General features: G+C 36.2%; 1 protein-coding gene across 1 annotated transcript in view; it reads right to left on the reverse strand.

Moving 5' to 3' along the window:
* Window positions 1-35: 35 nt before the first annotated feature.
* Window positions 36-22,028, reverse strand: part of LOC110037443 (flowering time control protein FY) — a gene marked incomplete at its 3' end in the record, with an annotated part of 52,608 nt that continues 30,615 nt past the window's right edge. The window contains 3 exon segments of the mRNA XM_020742093.1: window positions 36-124; window positions 427-516; window positions 16,418-16,496. Coding sequence (XP_020597752.1) covers window positions 36-124; window positions 427-516; window positions 16,418-16,496 — 258 coding nt within the window.

The following is a 22,028-nucleotide window of genomic DNA, read 5'->3' on the forward strand; positions in this document are numbered from 1 at the left end:
TGCACTGAGAAGGGTGAAAGAGCAATTCAAAGAACCTTGGGCGTGGAAAGCATTGTATTTATCGCGGGCTTGATCACCAGGACGATTTCTACACCAAAACCTCGTAGCATGATCATTTCCGCCGCTGCAGCATGACATTAAAATATAATGTTGTAATGAAAATGAATTATAAATAAAAAACTAAATTTCATTTGCTTTGGCATTTGTAATGAAAATGAATTATAAATCATAATCATCAATAGCACACATGGATATTCCACTGGAAGCATGCTAAAATGATAGTTTGAACTTTGAACACAACTTTTAAAACAAATCAAGCAAACCACTATTTCAGCAGTAAAGCCAAAATAAAAATTTTGAAAACACCAAGCATACCTTAAAATTAATAAACTATAAATTTTTAATGGATTCTAAGAATTCACATACCTGCAAAGTAAATAGCCAATAGGATGCCAAGAAAGATCCCACACGCAACTATCATGTGCCCCAGGCAGTTCAACCTGAGGATTCTCATGACTGTTGAAGTCAATGATTTAGTAAGAGAGTGATAAAAACATTTAAAGAAAAGGATAACATAAGAAATTTTGCTAAATCATAATGCAGCATATTTCCTAGTTAGTCAAACTGTAGTATGCAAATTTTGGGCAGTTTGGTTATCCTAAATGGAATTAATTCACAAATATAATTTTTCCTTATGGAGAACGAACACTTGTAGAAGATAGTTGTTCTGTACTAAGAGAACCAATTTGACTTATATCGAAATTCAATTTAGCATCTAACTTCTAAATTTTCCCAAAAATAGGACTTTGAAGATTTTGAAGACTCATTTGGCACATTGGATGGGTCAACGTTACAAAGTATGTAAATTTTATAATTTGAGATGTGATAAGATGCTTGATTTCAAAGTACTATGACAGAAAATAAGAAATTTCATATTTAAAATACTATGCATGTATTTACTTTAAGCAAGTTTTAAAAATGTGAAACGGAAACGGGAAACTGGAAAGTTTTGCCCTGGTGAGGTGACGCTTAAGCCTCACAATAGAAAAAGATCATTAAATTAAAATAATTCATAAATAAAACATAGATCACTAATATATTGATTTAATTTATTATCACTAAAAGTTTAAAACAAATATATGGCAAGCATTCACTCAAAAATAAATCCACTGTGAGAACAAAAAATCACGATGACCTAATTCGCATTTTCATCAGTATTATAAGAATCTTCATAAATAATAACTTCATTATCATTTGAATTTTTATCTTATTGGTTTTACAAATTTCTTTGATACTATACTTTTCTTCTTACTGATTATATCGACTAAATTAGATCAAATATAATTAAAAAGAAAATAAACTAATATAATTATGTAATCAAACATAAACTTTTTTTATAATTTGAGATATTTTATCAGATATATTACGAATAATATAAGAGATACAATAATCATATAATATAATATAATATAATATAATAATATTTTGCATGATCTGATAGAGGCATTGCTTTAAGCGATTCAAGGCATAAAGCCTCGAGACGTACAACATTGACAAAAAAAAACCATAAGCCTCGTTAGTGATAGTGAAACTTAAGTCTCAAGGCATTTTTTGTGCGCCTCAATTCCAAGCTGCCTGAGATCTGCCTCAAAGACCTTCCTAAACAAGGAGTTTAAAAGCCATTATCAGCATCAAATTTTGCAAGAATTAATTTGCTATTTAACTTGAGTTAATAGATTAGTAACAGTAATCTTTCTATCAATTAACTGATTCTTGTTTCATATGCGAATTAGATAATTTACAACTCGTTACTAAAAAAATTAATAAATAATTACATACATTTCACATGGAAACTTTAAATGCTTTATTCGGCTTGTTATCAGAACAACCTAGAGCTTTAAATGCATCCATCATTGAATCCTTTCACCATGCAATCCTTACCCACACATTATTTATTTAATAAAAAGAAGACATGAAAAAAAAAATGAGACAATCTACTTGTCTTAGGGCCTTTTTGGGGCAGCTTATAAGTGCGGCGGCGTGTTCGAAACCACCGCCTATCCTTTTCGAAAACACCGCCTATCCGTTTGTTTCGCACGTTTTATAGATTATATAAAAACTGCATTTTATATTTTCTCTTACACGTGAATCACAGGGTTATACCCGCGATTCGCGTTTGCCTGGAGCTTATTTCACTTCTTTTACGCCTCTACCCCTCTCGCTCACGACCTCGCCTGCGGCTCTCCGTCGCCCGCCGGCCCTTCGTCGCTCTCCGTCGCCAAAAGCCAGTCGAAGCCCGCGGCCCTTCGTCGCTCTTCGTCGTCGAAAGCCAGTCGAAGCCCGTATCCCTTCGTCGCTCTCCAACCATTCGTCGCTCTCCGTCGCTCTCCGTCGCCGAATATCCGGCCCTTCGTCGCTCTCTGTCGCCGAAATCAAGTCAAGCCCGCGACCCCCTCCTAGTCGCTCTCCTCCACCAAATCCAGGCCCTCCGTCCTCTGCTTTGATGATGGATCAGTCTTTTAGCTTCGTCCTCCACCTAATTTTCGTTCAGCGGTAGTTTGGCATTTGGCTTTCGGCTACTGCTCAAGATGGAAGTGGACGTAACTTCAACCCGGAAGATTTGAGCAGCAGGGAGAAGTATCGCCTTTACATGTGGAGTTTTGGTAAGCTTTCTATTGCTCCACTCAAGAAACACTAACAATATCTAAATTGAGCGCATATGTGACTTCTGGCCAGTAAATTCCAATTTTGTGAGAAACGATTATTTGTATATTTGTAGGCCCAGGAATGCTACAGTATATAGTGGTTAATTTTACGAGTAGTTCGGTTCTCTCACTCATAGAGGAATATGACTTGTAGAAACCTGCTTCTGTGAAATATTGACAAATTAATAACCAATATTCCTTTGTTGAAAACACATAAATTATTTAGTTCAGGGGCAGAATGGTCATTTATCCACAAACAGCTACAAATCAGTTGTTTTCAAATAGCTGCCCCAAACAACTAGCCAGCTTATCAAGATAAACTACTTATCTGGATAAATTGCAACTGCCCCAAATACAGGATAAGATACTTATCAGCAGAAGCTGGATAAGTTGCAGCTGCTCCAAACAGACCCTTAGCAACAGGTTCAAGCAAGATGCTTTCTGGCAAATCACATGCATAAAAAATTCATGAATGTGAGCTCTCTCTACGCATTGCAGTCAAATTTATAGCCCCGTCTACTCCACAATCTTTCAAGTCCAAACCACTTCTTTCTCATTTGTTCGCCAATATTTTTCCTCACCAAATGAACACTCACGTAGCCTAACCCCAAATGTAACGAGAAACACTTGCAAACCCACATCATTTGGCTATCTTCCCCTAATCAAAAGAACTTCAACCCTCTATTAAAATCAACAAGAATTCATATGAAAGGGGTAGTCACTATGAGTAAACAATGAAATGATGGTGTGAGGGCAGGGTAACAACTATTAGTGATGAGCGACTTAAGTATAGCCTTCCCTACATTGCCTCTCTTTCTCAATCCTTCATGTTACAAATCGTGCCGCACCTTGATAATCACATTTGTTCGTGTAGGAAAGTATCAATCAACAAATCTAATTAGGAAGATATTTATTTTCATTCCTCATAATATATTTCACTTATAGTGATTTTGTTTCTGTTTTTTTTTTCCTATATTTCTATTGTTTTCCTATTGACAAGGATTCATATTTTGACTCATTTCACTATAATTCACATGAGAAAAGGTATAATGGATTTGAACGAGTTAGAAAAAAAATTATATTCAGAATCCTACATGATATCAAAGCCATACAATACTCTTTCATTTTCATTCTCACTCGCAGTCACAGTCGCTGCTCATGATATCAAATGTCGAAGAGTGCCGAGGCTTATCTGTGTTTCCAACGACAACTTCATCCAATGAGTCGTAAAATGACGAAGTTTCTAAGGTCGACAACCTGACTTGAACTCGTACGTACCGTCAACAATGACAAATTCATAGGATTCTACGAAGTTGTTTTCAACACCAACCCTAACCTTAATCTTCGCTTCTCTCATATGCATATCTTGTTGTGCCAAGATTTATAGATATGTCAGTTGATGTGGTATATATATAAATCAAAAAGGAAAACGATCGACGAAGCAAAACGAAGCAAAAAAATATAACAAGTGAAATCACATCATAAAAGAACAGTAACACCACAGCGGATGACACAGATTTACTTGGTTCGGCAAATTGTCTACGTTCACGGAGTTGCAGGGGATTTTACTACTTGAGAAATATACACCAGTCGATCACCTCGACTTACAAAAGGAATCTCTCACTCTCACTTCGTTGCTCTCTCTTCTTCTCTTTTTATTCTTCTCTCTCTACACCGAGATACACCGAGATACACCGAAGAAGATAAATTTACAAGAGAAATAAACTCAATTTCTCTTCAGCCACAAGAAGAAGCTAAGGGAGAACAATATTCTTCTTCTTTTTCCTCCTTCCTTCTGCCACAAGGAACTACCGCTTGAACTTCTCTTCCTCTGCCCTGAGGAAATCTTCCTTTATCTCGAGGAAACCGAAGAAGAACTCAAACCGTGACTTCTCATACAAACCGAAGGAGAGTCGTGTGAACCTTTTTATCGCGAACAGGAAGAGAGGAGCGTCGATTCGCGAACGTGAGCGGGAGTTGGCGGGAGCGATTCGCGAAATTTCGCGATTGGAAGGCAGCGGAAGTGGCGCGATCTTTCGCGATCGGGAACAGGGAGCTTTGGCGCCGATTTGCGAAACGGAAGGCGGGATCGGGACTTATTGGGCTCCAGGTAACAAATCTCCCACTTGGAGATCGATACACATGCTACATCTCCTTCCTCGACCTGATCTCCTCCACTAACGATGTCGCACTTTTCTTCAAACATGAATCCTCCAACTTGAATCGTCCACCTCTTCAACTCAAAGTCTTGTCTTCACACTAGAAGACCAACTGAATATGTGCACAACTTCAATTTCTCAAGAGTAACACCCTCAGTCAACATATCAACAGGGTCCAAATAGCATTGCACCTCCAAATTATTTCCTGGATTACTCGTCTCTGCTTACAACTCTCACTGCATGGGCAATGTCATGCCTCTGTTGAAAGTCTTTCAACAAGTTTAGCATTGTACCTCTTACTGACATCATGCTCAGTTTTCACCTAGTACACTCACTTGTATTGTAATGTCTTCTTCCCTTGTGGATGTTCTGTCAGCTCCCACTTGCTTAAGCTTTCATCTTGCAAGATTTCTTCATGACTTTGTGGTTCTTCAACATCTGTCTGTGAAACAATAGGAATTGGTGCACCGGGCCCACTTTCCTCTTCACTTTTATCATCAACAAAACTATGAACTGTCAACAATAATGCATCATGTACTTCTTCAGATACCATATTTGCGTTATCATTCTCTATCTTCTTGGGATTCTTGCAGTTCCTCCTTATGTGGCCAGTCTTGCCACAATTCCAACAGGTTATCTGCTGATCGGAGTTTAACCAAACTTTGATTTTGATCTCCTTTTATTTGAGTTTATGTCATGTCATCTCCCTCTGAAATCAACATTCAGTTTAAACTCGTACCTGAGATCTCGCCAGAATCTTTCCTGCGAACCTCCTCAGCCAAAAACAAATAACGAATATTATCGCATTTCAGTTAAAATTTACCTGCAGAACTGCTAATTGTCATCTTCATGGCTTCTCAACTATCTGACAACGATGCCAACAATATGATAGTATTGAAATCATTCAGGTGTTGAGCAACAGAAACACCTTCTACCATCTTCAAGCTGAATCTTATTCATCAAGTACACTTGTTATTCGCCGATGTCATTTCATACACACTTGATAAATCTCCCATGAGATTTGCAGTCGTCTTCTCCTTGACGAGATAGACAGGTTTTGAAGGTTATTCGAATAACCTTCAAAACCTGTCGATCCAACAAATTCTATTCAGCCTCGTCCATCCTTTCAGGTTTTTTCCCCAATAACGAAAGATGAAGTTTCTTTCCATAAAGATAATCATTTATCTCCATTCTCCAGTAACCAAAATCTATGTAATCAAACTTCTCGATCCCTGAAACTTTCACTTCATCTGCAATCATCATTCTTCCTCAGATCCGAAAAAAACTCTGATATCAGTTGTTGCGTCGAGATCTATAGATATACCAGTTTATGTGGTATATATATAAATCAAACAAGAGAACGATCGACAAGGCAAAAAATAGAACAAGAAAAATCACACCAAAAAAGAACAGTAACACCACAGCGGAACACAAATTTACGTGGTTCGACAAATTGTCTATGTCCACGGAGTTGCAGAGGATTTTACTACTTGAGGAATTTACATCACTCGATCACCTCGACTTACAAAAGGAATATCTCACTCTCACTTCGTTGCTCTCTCTTCTTCTCTCTCTACACCAAGATACACCGAAGAAAACTCTATACAGAGATACACCAAAGAAGATAAACTTACAAGAGAAATAAACTCAATTTCTCTTCAGTCACAAGCCACCAAGAAGAAGCCAAGGGAGAACAATCCTCTTCTTCTTTCTTCTTCCTTCACCGCAAAGAACTACTTCTTAATCCCCGAGGAAACCTTCCTCTATCCCGAGGAAACCGAAGAACTTAAACCGTGACATCTCATACAAACCGAAGGAGAGTCGTGTGAACCTTTTTATCGCGAACAGGAAGAGAGAAGCGCAAATTCGCGAACGTCAGCGGGAGTTGGTGGGAGTTGTTCGCAACATTTCGCGATCAGGCCCGGGCAAAAGTGGCGCGATCTTTCGCGATCGGGAATAGGGAGCTCTGACGCTGATTCACGAAATGGAAGGTGGGATCGGAAGTTATCGAGCTCCAGCTAACATATCTCGCATGTTGCCTTCATATCTCTCTTACACGATCCCTCCATCGCTCCGTTCAATCAGAGCATAGATTATTTGAACAATTTTGAAGTCGATTTGAATCTGGCGATCAATTTTCGTAGATTTTCTGATCACTCAGTTCTCTTTTCGCAGATCATTTCTTTTGAAGATTGTTTCTCACTTCAATTTGTTAAATCACAGATCAATTCAGCTTGCAATCAAGTTGGCATGCCCAGCGACCCACGAGTTATCAGCTAACAAATTCTATCATTGTTCCTTTAGTTACTGTCGCTCGTCCAATTGAGCAGTCAAACTAACGATCCTCCTTTCATTTCGTTTGGGCAACAGGTCTTCCAAATTCGAACTTCATAATCTTATCACGACCAAACATGGCATGACATTATAATGTTCTTCTTAGGAAGTTACCTCTGGATCCATCCTACATCTCAGTCTCTACAGAACCCGAAAATTACTCTCATAGTCAAGAACCATAAATTGCATGGTTATAATTTTCTTCAACGATCGCAGTTCGTATTCATGTGCATCTGTGGTAGAGGAAAATATCAATATCTCATAGATGAAATTTCGGCTCCATAAATGACAGATATTCCAATCATTGGACCTAGAAAACTGACGACTATATAATTATATGATGGTTAATAAATTTCATGAACATGAAAATTAGAGAGAACTTTCTGCTTTATAATATACGCAAGGAGATATAGGAGGTTGCACGTGAAATTTACTTTAGTACGAAAAACTCCTTCGAGATATTTGAGACTAAGACCAAACTACATGATTTACGACAAAGAGAATTGAGTGTTACTCGATATTTTAACACTCTTCACATGTTGTTGGCTGCAACTAGACGTGCACGAGGTTTATTCTTGGAAATGCTCTTTTGATTTTATCTTGTATAAGAAGATTATTGAATAAAAAGGACTATAAAAATCCTTCTTAGCCTCGATAAAGAGCTAGATGAAGTCAATGGGAGAATCATGGAATTAAACATATTCCAACCATCCACAGGGAGGAAATAAAAAAGAAGTTAATGATGACAGACATCACACCACACCATATGCTGAAAGTAAGGCTTATGCACTCACATATCTCAAAATAATAAGCCCAAGAAAAGACGACCGTTGTGCAACCATTATAAGAACATGATCATGTGAAGAAAATTGTTGGAAATTACATGATAAAGCTGTAAATTGGAAGCCATCCAATGAATGATATGATAAGGAGAACGATGCAAACGTTATTGTCACAAACAATAATAATTCAAAATTCAACATGTTCACCAGAGAGCAAATTGAGACACTACCAAAAATTTTTAGCAATAATTCTTGTTTTGAACAAGCATCGCTATCCTCTGTTGAGCAACGTATTATCATGTTAGCACACCAAGATATCTTATTCAACGCTTTTGGTGTACAAAGCAATAAATCAAAACTTTGGATAATTGGCTATGGAGTCTCAGATCATATGACAAGAGAATCAATATCCTCAAAAATTACAACTCATGTACTAGTCGCTATGTAGTTTCAATAGCTGATGATTCATTTTCACCAATAGTAAGAATTGGATCAGACAAATCGACAAAGGATCTTCATCAATACTCTATTCTTTATGTTCCAAAATTAAACTATAACCTACACTTAACCAACTTACTAGTGACTTAAAAATGTGACAACATTTTATTCCAATTGTTGTAATTTTCAAGCTGTGAATTTGGGGAAGGTGATTAGCAATGTTGAGATGTATTGTGGTCTACACTTGCGCAAAAAGAAAAAAAAAACTTAATTGATAGGAATTATCATCCGTCAAGTAGTAATTATGAGTCAAGTTCAAATTTTATTAACGTTGTGCTAGTAGAAATTCATGTCAGTCATCTTGTCATCCAAATTTTGCATACATGGAAAAAAAATTTCCATGTCTATTTATCACTAGAAAGCCTAACCTTTATTAATGCAAAACATATCAGACATGTAAACGCTAAATTGCAATACAAATTTTCACAACATTTTCCCTATAATTCATAGTGATATTCGAAGAACCTCACAATTAAACAATATAAATGAAGCATAATAGTTTGTATCATTCATAAATGACCACAAAAGAGCAACTAAAAAAAAAACCTTACGAAAAAAAAAGTGAAACAACCACCATATTTAAATCCTGTCATTCCATGATCCTTAATAAATTCTAAAGCAAAATTCAAATTCTTAAAACTGATAATGCAGGGAAATACTTAATTACATCTTTAGCCCTTATATTTTTAAGCATGGATTTATCCATATAAGTTTAGGTGTGGATTCTCAACAAAATGGGGTGTTAAAAGGAAAAATAGAGACCTATTTGAGGTGGTTGTGTCAATGTGTTGTTTAATCATATACCTAAATAATTTTTGGGGGAAGACATTCTCACTGCCACATACTCATCAATAGAATAATAAAAATTTTAAATTCATCATAATATTCTAATGTGGTTCTACCCACATATAGGTTCTCTTTCTTCTGACTTCCCCATTAAAGATATTTGGTTGTTCGGCCTTTGCTCACACTCAACAACAACATTGCACCAAATTTGATCCCATGTCTCTCAAATGCATCCCCTTGGTTACTAAAATAAAAAATGGCATAAATGCTACTCCCCAACCAATCAAATATGAAAAATATACAAGTCCAAAGATCTTTTCACCTTCTTTGACAATCAATCTTATTTTCCTAAATCTAATAAGGAAAAGTCAACAATATGACAATATATTAAACTTGAGACTTTTTCCAAGATACATGTCATTTCTCCTTTAACTAAATCAAATTTTGTCCCTCAAACAACCCTCTCGAAAAACCAAATTTTGTCACAGAAACTATCCCAATTGTCTTTACTCCACCTTAACAAAGCACTAATTATCAAGAATTTTATATCTAAACCAGAAGAAGCACTGATCATATCAAGAACACCATGCAGACCTAAGACTCTCGAGAGCCAGAATTAAGTCCTACCAATATCAAAAACTTATGAGCAAAAAACTTTACCTATCACACACAAGTTTTGATATTATGTATTCAATGAGTGTAATAGGCCAGCATATGAATAATCCAAATGATGATCATTTGGAACAAAATCATGATATACTTGAAGATGACAACTGGATATGGTTTACTCTTCAAAAGATATGAAAATCATGATGCTGGGATATATAAAGATGTCAGCTAGGCGGTAGAGGTAATTGATAGAAAATCAATCACTGAATGTTGTTGATACGTTTAGGACAATCTCGTCATGTGGAAGAAGAAAATGCAAGCTATTTTCTCTCATAGTGAAGAATCTGAATATCGCCCTCTTGCACTATGAATGTGAGAGGGAAAGTGGATTCAAAATCTATTAAGGGAGCTTAAGTTTGAGATGAAAGACACAAGAGCTATCAGTATAGCCATATATCTCGTGCATCAAGACAAAACTAAACATATCAAAATTGACAGACATTTTATCTCAAAAAAAGATTAATTGAATTGTTCAACTCAACTATGTTCCAAAAAAACTTCAGATTGTGAATATTCTCTCCAAAACACTACCCTCCTGATGAAATTGAAGTCCCATCTTGGTTTGTACAATATATACACAACCTAACTTGTGGAGTGTAAGAAAGTGTCAATTAACATAACATATTAGGAAGAAATTTATTTTTTTTTTTCCTCAGACTAACGAGTGTAAGAAAGTGCCAATAAATATAACTGATTCGGAAGAATTTAATTTTCTTTCCTCAGAATATATTTCACTAATTGTGTTTTTATTTATGTTTTCTCCTATTTTTCTATTTGAATCCTATTTGGAGGGATTCTTATTTTGATTCATTTTATTATTATTATTATTATTATAGCAAGGTGTAATTGATTTGAGTGAGCCAGAAATAAAATTATATTCAGAATTCTACAGCATGTGACTAATAGCCCATCCCAAGATGTAAACATGTCAATATAGCATTGAGAGAGCACACTACTTTTATCATTTTTATTAAATCTTAGAAAAAATATGGGATAAGCATACCAATGTGGTCTCATCCCAATGGCCATCTTCATAGTCCCACGACCCAGAAAATTTTTCGTCAAGTAAAGAATCAAATACTGCCACCCACCATACTTTGTATATTAAGGTTCAATCTTAGTGCATCAAGAAAGGCAATGCGTCTTTCCCAACCGTGATCCGTAGTTTAGGGAAAAAAAAAACGAGCTAAATATGCTGTTGTAGGACCCATTGGCATATGAAAATCTTAAATCTTGAACAAAGAATCTAAGCAGAACCTACAATTCCTTTCATTATTGAAATGTTATGAATAAAAGTGGGCTCCATGGTTAAGCAAAATTGGAGAAAACCAATAAAGCCTCCTACTAAGTCAAATCCTCCTTATGAGATAATGGGGACTACAACACAGCTTAGAAAAATGAAAGTTAATAAAAACATGGAAGCTGTGCATATTTTTAACTAGATTAATGGACCTAAGGCAAGCAATGAGTTAAGTTCAAGTAAGCTGAACTTCCACTCGAAATCAAAAATTTTAATTGAGTTGAGCTAAGCCTTAATTTTAGAAAAACTTTAAATTGTGCATTATAATCATTTAGGTTAAAAAGGGATCACTGATGGGAGCCCTTGGCATAAATATGGGATAACTTTGGTGTTAAAGTTACATCAATACAATTTGCAATATGCTAGCATATTTCTTAAAAGGTTGGAATGCTTATTGGCGTGCTTATACGAGTCCAGTGTGCTTTTTGTTGCCATACTGATATAACAAAGAAGCCAAGAGCACAATTTTGAGCTTTTTAATTCAAAGTTGATCAAAGGGGCATCAATGCGTGTTGAAGTAAACCACCAAAGCAAGGCTGTAAGCCTACTCCCAAGCTTCTTTATTCAAAGTTCGTAACTTCTCTCACCCTTAAAGTTGCAAGTCCCTCTCATAGACCTTCCACTTGATGTTAAGTCTCGGAAACCGGTTCTTACCACTCAAATTTTCAGCAGTACTGTAGCATATAGTACCGCGAGAATAGCTATAGCGGGAGAAGCGTTGAAATAACCCTATTTTCCTTTCTTATGCTTTCATTTCTTTTGAATCATTTCCTATATGTGTATTGTATTAGGGTTTAGAAATCAGTTTTTTTTTTTTGGGTTTTGTATCGGGATAACCGTCGACATCTCCTCTTCCCTTTAAGATATGTATCTTAGGGTTCCAAGTAGTGCTTCGATTGTATCTTGATTTCCAGGTGGTGATTATATTCCCTATCCCATCCCACATCCCTCTCGCTTCGTTGCCACGCCTTCCTCCTTGATGCAGCCGCCCCGACCGCAGTATCGTTGTTATCTTGCTGCAGTACCTCATTCTCCAGCTATTTTCTCGGTAGCACAGCCCTTGGATAGTCCTCATTGGGCTGTCCCACGCCTTCACCGCCGCTGCCGCCGTCATTGCCGCCCGCAATATCCGCCGCATTTGCCGACCGGAAACAGCCATCCGAGCTATTTTATGTTGTTCCAACCACCCACCCAGCCGTTTCCATCATTCTAGCTTGCTGTCATTGCCACAACGCTTTCCCCTTGTTGTTTTCCTGATGTCTAGCCACCCCAAACAGCCAACTGTTGTCGTTTGGGCTGCTGCCCCTTGCTACATTGCTGTTCCGACCCACCATAATCGCTGCCGCTCCTCACCAACAACCCGGAAAACCCTTCCCTACCTTGCCACTATCCAACCAAGCCATTTAACCATCACCACCTTCACCCGGGCTGCTGCCCCTTGCTGCACTGCTGTTCCAGCAACCAATAATTGCTGCCGCTCCTCACCAACAACCCGGAAACCCATTCCCTACCATTGCCACAATCCCACCAAGTCCGCTAACCATCACCACCTTCACCCGGGATCCGCCCTAACATTAGTTTGTGTTTCATGTGTTGTATTTTCTCTTTCAAGTGTGTTTGATTGTAACTTTCTATTTGTTTCCAAAGAAGTACTATTAGTTTTTCCTATTGTGGGGTTTGGATCAACTCCGGTATCAGTCTCAACCTATTTGTTTAAGCCAATTTACACGCTACAAGGCCATTAAACAAACCAAATTAAATGGGCCAACATAAACTCAGTAACCAATCAAGTCAAACATAATTCACGGAACTCTCTGTATTTAGAGTTTTTCAGTCCACTTTTGGGCATTCCTCGTCCTAAAGGTTATCAACCCCGACATTTAGGGGCATGCTTAAGAATCTATACCTCAACCAACCAACTTATAAGGCCATAAATCAAATCACGCTTGATTCACAAGCTTTTCCAAGAAAAATCTGTCTAAGATCATCATAATGACAAATAATTACTTCATTCAACTATTGCACTAGCAAACATATCAGATGTTTTCTTTTTTATTTTATTTTTTTACAATTATTTTTATTTGTCAGTGCTTGTACTCATAGGAAATTAGTAGGAAATAAAGTGAAGGATCTCAAGAACCGAGTTCAAGCACACAATCTGCCCAAATAAATAAATAAAAATAAAACTAACATATAAATACCGATTTGGAGTTAGCTCAAATGTTACCAAGCCTTGTATCCTAGACATGCTTCTACAAGACAAAAATTGACGACAATGGATGTTCATGCCATGCATCTGAGACCGTCAATCATGTCTAGTACCTCTGAACCACAAGTGATCATATTGCACACCTTTGAACCATTCAATCAAGCTATTATAACCCTTCAATGAACGACATGGTGTCAATCTCAAAAGCATATCTTCAATACATACTTGCACCAACTTTAATCAAAATCTAAAAGGAGGCAACCCACGAATGTTTAATCAAACTTCCTAAATATTACAGCTTAGATTCTCATAATATTGGTTGATAGGGTCTAACACTCGCATTGTCGGGTCCCAAATACCGAATCTGAAAAGTAAAGAGTTGTGCTAGGTAGTCAACAGCCACCGTAAAATTTATCGAAAAATCATGATATAAATCATTTTGATCATTGTATAAATGCTACAGAGTCCCCAGAAGCGACGTACTGAATAATTGTCACAAAATTATATGGCGTGTTGTAAAATAAAGATTACCAGAAATCAGTCATAAAACTAGATGGGGAACCTAAAAGACAAAAAAAAATTATTTTTACGAGTAAACTTCGAGATTTCAATATTTATGATGTTCATGAAGAAGCAAATTCTAGGTGAGATAAAGTAACAAACACTTTAAACAAGTAACAAAAGATGTACTTGGAGAATCAAAAGGAAAAATTTTTATAAATAAAAATAGTTGGTTGTGAAATAATAATGTGTAAGAAATGATAAAATATAAGAAGTTATGTTATAAAAATTGGTTTTAATGTAAAAGCGAAGAAAATTGTGAAAAATATAACATAGACTGTAAGGAGTCTAAGAGAACAATATGTGACGCTAAAACTTTTGTTTTTAGTGATCTTTATCTTCTGTTTTTAGTGATTTTTATAATAGATTAGATACTAAAGAAGTGAAAATATATATGTGAGTGAAAATCACAAAATAATATTCAACATAGGTGGGTGAGTTATATTGATAAAATTTTCAATAAGTTTCTGAAGATACAATAGACCTTAGTGATCTTAAATTTGTTAATAATAATAATATGTTTCATTTTTACGGTCACATTAGTAAAAAAGAAGTTGTTGAGGCTTTAAAGAAAATCAAGGGTGTAAAGTCTGTAGGACCTGATGAAATCCCAATTGAAGAGTGAAAATATTTAGAAGATTTGGGAGTTACTTAGTTTATTAAACTCTTTAATATTATTTTAAAAATAAAAAGAAGCCTGAGTGAAGAAAGAGTATTTTGGTTCCTATTTTTAAGAATAAAGGGGATGCACAAGTGTGCAAATTATAGAGGAATTAAGTTGATGTGTCATACTTTAAAATTATGGGAGAGGATAATTGAACATAGGTTAATACGTATTGCACAGATTTCTCGTATTAATGTTGGATTTATGTTGGGCAGGTCGACTATAGAAGCTATACATTTATTGATAGGTTTGATGGAGAAGTAAAAAGAGAATAAAGAGGATCTACATATGCTTTTATTTATTTAGAAAAAGCCTACGATAAGGTTCTAATTGATATCCTTTTGGAGAATTCTAGAGAAGAAAGGTGTTGATATGACTCATATTCTAGTCATTAAAGATATGTATACTAGAGTTGTTGCTTGTGTTCGAACAGAAGGATTGACCAATTATTTTCCTATATCAGTTGGATTACATCATGGATCCGCTTTAAGCCCATATCTTCTTGCTTTAGTTATGGTTGCTCTTACTGGACATTTACAGGAGGATGCAGCTTGGTGTATGCTTATCGATGATGATATCCTTCTTGTGGATAAGACAAGTAAAAGAGCTCAAGAAAAAATTGAATTATGGATGTCAACATTAGAGTCTAAAAACCTTTGTTTTAGTAGAACTAAAACAAAATACATAGAATGTAATTTTAGTAGTAGCTCTACTGACAGAATTGTAACTATGGATGATAAAATCATTAAAAGGTGTGATTGCTTTAGATATCTCGAGTCTATTGTTCAAAGTGGTGATATAGATGGGAATGTTATTAGAAGAATTCAAGTTGGTTGGTTGAAGTGGAGGAACGCTTCGGGCCTATATTGTGATAAAAAAATATAGCTTAGACTCAAAGGAAAATCTTATAAGATGGTGGTGAGACTTGTAATGCTCTATAGCGCAAAATGTTGGCCTTTAAAAGAGAAGCATAAATAAGTTGAGTGTTGCGAAGATAAGAATGCTTAGGTGGATAAGTGGTTTTACACTTAGAGACAAAATGTGAAATGAATATATCTTTGATAAGGTTGGTGTAGCTCCAGTGGGGGACAAAAGTAGAAAAAGTCGTTTTAGATGATTTGGTCACATTAATTCTTGACCATATGATGATCCGGTTAGGAGAGTGGATGTATTAGATTTGACTTACATTAAGCAAGGCAGAGGTAGACCTAGAAAGACTTGGGCATATTGTATAAAAAATGATCTTAATTTTCTACAATTAAATGAAAATATGACACTCAATAAGGCGCAATGGAGAAAAGGATTCATGTAGCCCACCCCACTTAGTAGAGAAAGACTTGTTGTTGTTGTTGTTGTATTGGTTGATTGGGTCTATAGGTAGACCCGCAATGATAAAACTATAGGATCTTTATTGAGTTTACCTCCGTCTCACCTATCAACCCCCATCAATTAAATCCTAGTTTTGAGCCCAAGCATCAAAGGTTATTTATGGTGCATTTAGATATGTTAACAAGAATTTAAACAAAAAAACAGCAGATAAACTTGGCACTCAATAAGTAGATTTCTCGTGTAGAATTAGTTTTCTATTACTCTTCTAGCACAGGCATATTATTGAGCTATAATTCAATAAATCTTGCAAGCGTATAAGATTACTACTTACACCACCAGTAAATTAGTAGTTAAAGAGTTCAAAATAAACATCATGAGACATGGATATTGAATGAATAAAAGATCATCAAAGAAGGATTACCCAACAAGCCAATGGAAGATGGATCCATCAAAACTTCCACTAACAAAATATTCTTCATGAAATGGATGCCAAGCCAAAGCTAGCACAATAAGGTAGAAACAAACATAATAATGTTAGTAGTCAACTTAAAATTTGATGTACATGATCGACTGCTAGTTATCTGCAAAAACATGATTGTTACACACCACAAAATAGCAATGATTCACAACAAACAGTTGCAAGCTAAATATTTACATGAACATATCTCTCGCATCAAGCATATAAATTCACATATTGTAAAACCAAAAGCAAAGAACTTCATAAAACAAGTAAAAGAAAAAGCAAGCTGATGCTCTATAATTCAGAAAATGTGTGGTTTCCCTTATATTTTTCTTTGTCATCTTTATCTGAATTCAGGCCTTTTCATAATTTTCAAATCATCTCCAATTTGTCCCCAAAAATAAAGCATGAAGCAAAAAATTGTTCAGAAAAATGTTATGATTTTGGTTCAAAAAAGAGATATTAAAGCAAACAACCAAAATATTCAATAAGGCTCCGCAGCCATAAGTTAAAAACATTATGTTATCAGAAACTTTGTTTTTTATATTTCAAGATAAATTGCTATAAAAAATTCAAGTCTTAACCAAGGACTGATGGGAATCGGAAAGAAAAATCAAATCCAATCCATTCACCACTAACTTTCTTAGTGGAAAAACAGCAGCGTCTCATTTTTATGCATGTCAAGTATAAAAAAACAATCAAGTTGAAGCATCACATATTCCATTTGTTTATTTCCACAAAGTTAGATTTAACATTCCATAAAGCATGAAATTGCTTTTGTTCTGCAAGGTTATTCATCATATGTATTTTAAGAATAATTAAAAAAACTTTCAATATACCTTTCTTAATGCACGCAAAATGAATTATTATGGCACTTAATTGCATGTGTTCTCGAGATAAAAAAAAAAATCATAAGATTTTAGTTAACCCTCACACGTACGCCACCAAAGGGCAGTAAACGATAAATGCGACAAAACACAATCAAGCATAAGATACCTTCAACTATACAGAACTACAATAATACATATTCACAAAATGGATTTTTGCCATCATAAGCGACGCACAAGAATCAAGACTACTATGCCTCGAGCATCACTGAGATTACTCAAATGACATCAATATGCAAAACAAATCGCACGTGCACGTCCAAATGATCAAAATTGATCTAAACGAGTGAACATGATGAAAACACTAGATCTTCAATACGACAAGCATGATTTAGATCCAAATCATCTCAATTTTCATCAAAGCCACTAAAATGATTGTTGATAGTAAAACAGACAACACGAGTGTGTATGGGACGTTAATTTTGCCTAAAAGCGACACCCATATTGTTAGATTTTCATGCATGAACCCCGACACGGAGTTCAAGAGCATGATACAATTCAAAATGGATAAAAACAAGGGGAAAATGCATGAATTTTAATGGCATACATACATACATACATATCAAGATATACATACATATCAAGATATACATACATATCTACACGCACACATGTGCATATTCAAAAGGGTGGTATTTAAGATGACCACTCCCCATATATGATATCAGTCCCTGTAGAGATCGAACCCGAGCTAAAGGTACGACAGATAACGCAACTACCTACCAGCTTTCCACCCAAAGGTGCACAACATTTATATATATATATATATATATATATTATTGTGTGCCCTTGGGTGCAAATTATTAAAAGCTTTTTACCCCAAACGGCTACCTTCCCCTCTACTCTTCACCTATGCCTTTCCCTCCTCCGCTCCACCGCCAATCCCATTTTCTTCACGTGTTGTCACCTCGCCATCCAATCAAAAGAAGCCAATTCAAAAAAATAAATAAATAAAAAGAAAAAGATTAATAATTTCTCTATACATAACTTCTCCTCCAGCCCACTCGTTAGCCTCCAATCCTTTCAACCGAGGTCAACACCCGACTTCCTTCTCCGAGTGCCTTCCTCACAAAAAGATCACAGCTCCTTTACCCAACATACTCTCTCGGTCACCCAACTCTCCCCCTTTCTCCCAACTACCGTCAAGTATCCCTCCTTCCCTCTCATTCTCCGATTTACACCCAACCTTCCTGCTCCCTTTTCTTCCTCCCACTACCAAACATTCTCCCTACTGCTCTAATTCCATGTGTGAATGTTTAAACCCCTCACTTAGGTTCGGATCCATATGCGAATGTTTGAAGAAATTGAGACGCCAGTGTTTGAAGACCCATATGTGCATTGCATTGGGTAGTGGGATGCACCGCTTAAGGTCATGGCGCAAACCACCAAACATGCCTTTCTTGGCATGGTGGACAAACTCGTTTCGATTCTCTACCTCCCCATCAAGGAGGAGACGTTAAAATGTTGTCGTAATACTATCGAAATGGTGCCTGACTTTTGACTAAACTAAAAGACTTGACAAAACTTTCACTAAAACATAAATTGCAAAATCAAGAATTCAAATGAATATTAATAGTATTTTGCAAAAATTTAAAAAAAACACTCAATTGAATTCACTAGAAAAGGTGATTTCATAACAAACTTATTGAAGAATTGAAGCAGACACAAAAAGCTTGCACACAAAGAGCAAAGAGCAAAATATCCTTGGTTATCCCAAAGCACTCAATCCCCAAGCTTCCAAGCAAATATGAGGAGATATGAGCATTCCACCTCTCTTATTTATAAGGGTATGAGTAGAGCTTTGCGGACCCCATGACATGCAATGTAATTCCTATTAAGACAAATATCAACATCATTCAACACTCACAATATGCATATTTGTTCAACTCACCATCGGATCCACAACTCAAAATACAAGAGCAGACAGAAAGTGAAAATGAAAGTAAAAAATATTTGATAAATCTCAATAATAACACATGTGTGCAAATAACAATAAAACTATCTAAAAGTCATTTCAAACCAATAAATTTAGGGTATGCTCCGACCACCATGCTAAATGTTCGATTAGAATGTCAAAGAATGCTTGTGTGCCAAACTATTTAAAAATCAATTCAACCCAATAAGCTTGCATACCCGCATGTGCTCCGACGTAAACCCTAAATTGTTAAAATTAATCATCTGAGAATGTTACGCCGGTCAAACCCTTAAGCTCAAATCTAATTTGTTTCAGAATACATGTAGAATTAATTAAAATCAACGCAAAATAACAATTTAAAATTCTCATATATTTGTTGAAATTCAAAATAATAGGGAATATTTTAATCGATATGAAAAGCGGGTATAAATAACCCTTAGATGAATCCTAAAATAGTAAAAATAAACAAGAAATAACATAAAAATGAAAGATATAACTCTTAATATCTCCAATTAATCAATTCAATAATTAATTTGGAGATAAGGGAAACAAAATAAAATAGAAAAACTAAAAATAAGAAAGGAAATAAATCCAATTCAATAAAATAATTTACTTCTCATAACTTCTCACATAAATAAATTATTTTCTAATACTTGGATTAGAAAAAAATCAAACAATAGGCGAGAAAAATTATGAGAGGTAGAACTTGAAGTATTAATCATATACTGCAGTTGTCATTGGTTGCAGCTCCTGCAGTGTCTACAGCTAGACGGAAGACTCCTACAAGTAATGTTGTAGAGGAGTTTGCAGAGAACTAGACAACTGCGGTTGTCTTTGACTGCAGTTTCTGCAGTGTCTGTAGGTAAGCGAAAAACTCATACAGATAATGCTGCAGAGGAGTTTGCAGGCAAGTAGACAACCTGTAGAAAAATAATATGCAGGATAAAGCTTTAAAAAAAAAAGATAAAAGTTTTGGAGGAGGGTCTATTGAAGGAAAAGGCATTGCAGTGAGAAGGGCCTGTAGCAAAATACTATCCTTTGCAGGGCAAGTTGCTAACAAATAAGATTTCTGGCGACAAAGAAAAGGGGCTACAACCTGCATGGAGAGAACTGGTTGTCCTCGATGTTGCTTGATAGGAGAGTTCCAACGAAGAAGACTGCAAGGAGAGTTCTGGTGGCAAAGAAAACGCAAAGAAGGACCTGCAAGGAGATTTACAACAGCAGAGAAGAAACCGATAGAGAAGGTCGTGTAAGTCGCTGTTGGGATTCCATTGAAAGATACATCTAGTCTCGCCTCTATAATAGTTTTTTTCAAGTTGCTTTGCTAGCAAGCTAGCGATGAACTCCTCTGTAACGAGTTTCAGACTTAGGGGCTCGAGAGTACCATTATGGAAACCTACAGCTATGTGTAGCTCCAACTCCAAATGTCCCAAAATAGAATCCATATTTTTTCTATCAAGATGCGTTGTGGAATGACAACACATAAATGATTGACCTCCCAGAGTATTGCAATATCTCTGCTACCATCAATGTGACAGACTTGACTCCACGCTACAAGGAAACAGAAGCTTCGATGAATAAAGTCGAAGCTCCCCCAAAATCGAGAAATTGACGCGGGAGCATGGGTCATGGTGTTGTAGCAGCTACATTACCACGGTACCTTTTTCCTACTAGATCCCTTGTCTTATTTGAATTTCCTTCCTATTCTAACCACTAGTACTTATGGTAAATATATTGTTATGTTGTCTTAGGGTTTAGTTTTTTCTTCCATGCTTCAAGGTCAGCAGCTAGGGTTGTTTTCCCTTCTAGGAATGTATCTGACGACAAGCGGTGCTCTGTTCTGGATCTATCATGTACGAGGCGGTGACCTTCTCCAAAGGTTTGAGTTGTACTTTGGTTGTAGCTCAATCCCACAGGGATATTTATACAAGTCAACTCCTCTGAAACCCCTTTCCAGCCATCTCCTTCGTTGCCACATCTCCTAGACAGCCTTGCCTTCGCAAAGACTCTCACCATATTCGTTGCAACCACTCGGCAAACACTCTCGTTGTTTTCCTGCAACCGCCTACCAAGTAGCCCCCTTCCACCATGTTGTCATTCCTCGTCGTAGCCTTCTAGCAGCCAACCAACCCATTTACTGCCACCTTTATGCTATCCAAGATCAAGAAATCCCTTCCCCCACATCCTAGCTGCAATTCTAGCCTTGTCAAACCAACTCCCTGTCACCTAATCGTTGTCTCAGCCCATACAACTCACACTGCAAGTCATAGCCGCAACCTTGTCCCTGCAGCTGACCAACCCTCCCCTTACCTTCTCGATCGCACCGACAACCAACTCATAACCTCTTTCACCGATCACCACTCATGGGACCCATTTTAATTGACTTTTTTAATTTTGTGAGTTTGTTGTTATATTTCCTTTTCGTTGTGATTTTGTAACCGTTTATTTGCTGCAAATAAAAATATTTGTTTTTCCATTGTGGTTTGGGTTGACTCTGGTAGCAATGTCATTAGTATTTACATAAGTTATTGGCTTGACTATTGACTTAACATCACCTATTAACCTTTTGTTCATCCAAAGTTGGGGCCAACATCAAACATAGCATAAGGCAATGTCACCTGATTTGAAAATAGATCCAGAATTTACAAAATCAAATATTACTCTTATATATGTGGCAAGCATACCCTTATATTTCTAGTATTTTCATCATCTATCTTGCAGCTTTTAAAGCAACTATATTTTAACAAATATCCAAGTAATATTCTACATT

The sequence above is a fragment of the Phalaenopsis equestris genome, unplaced genomic scaffold (assembly GCF_001263595.1).
Source record: "Phalaenopsis equestris unplaced genomic scaffold, ASM126359v1 Scaffold219553, whole genome shotgun sequence".
Classification (NCBI taxonomy): domain Eukaryota; kingdom Viridiplantae; phylum Streptophyta; class Magnoliopsida; order Asparagales; family Orchidaceae; genus Phalaenopsis; species Phalaenopsis equestris.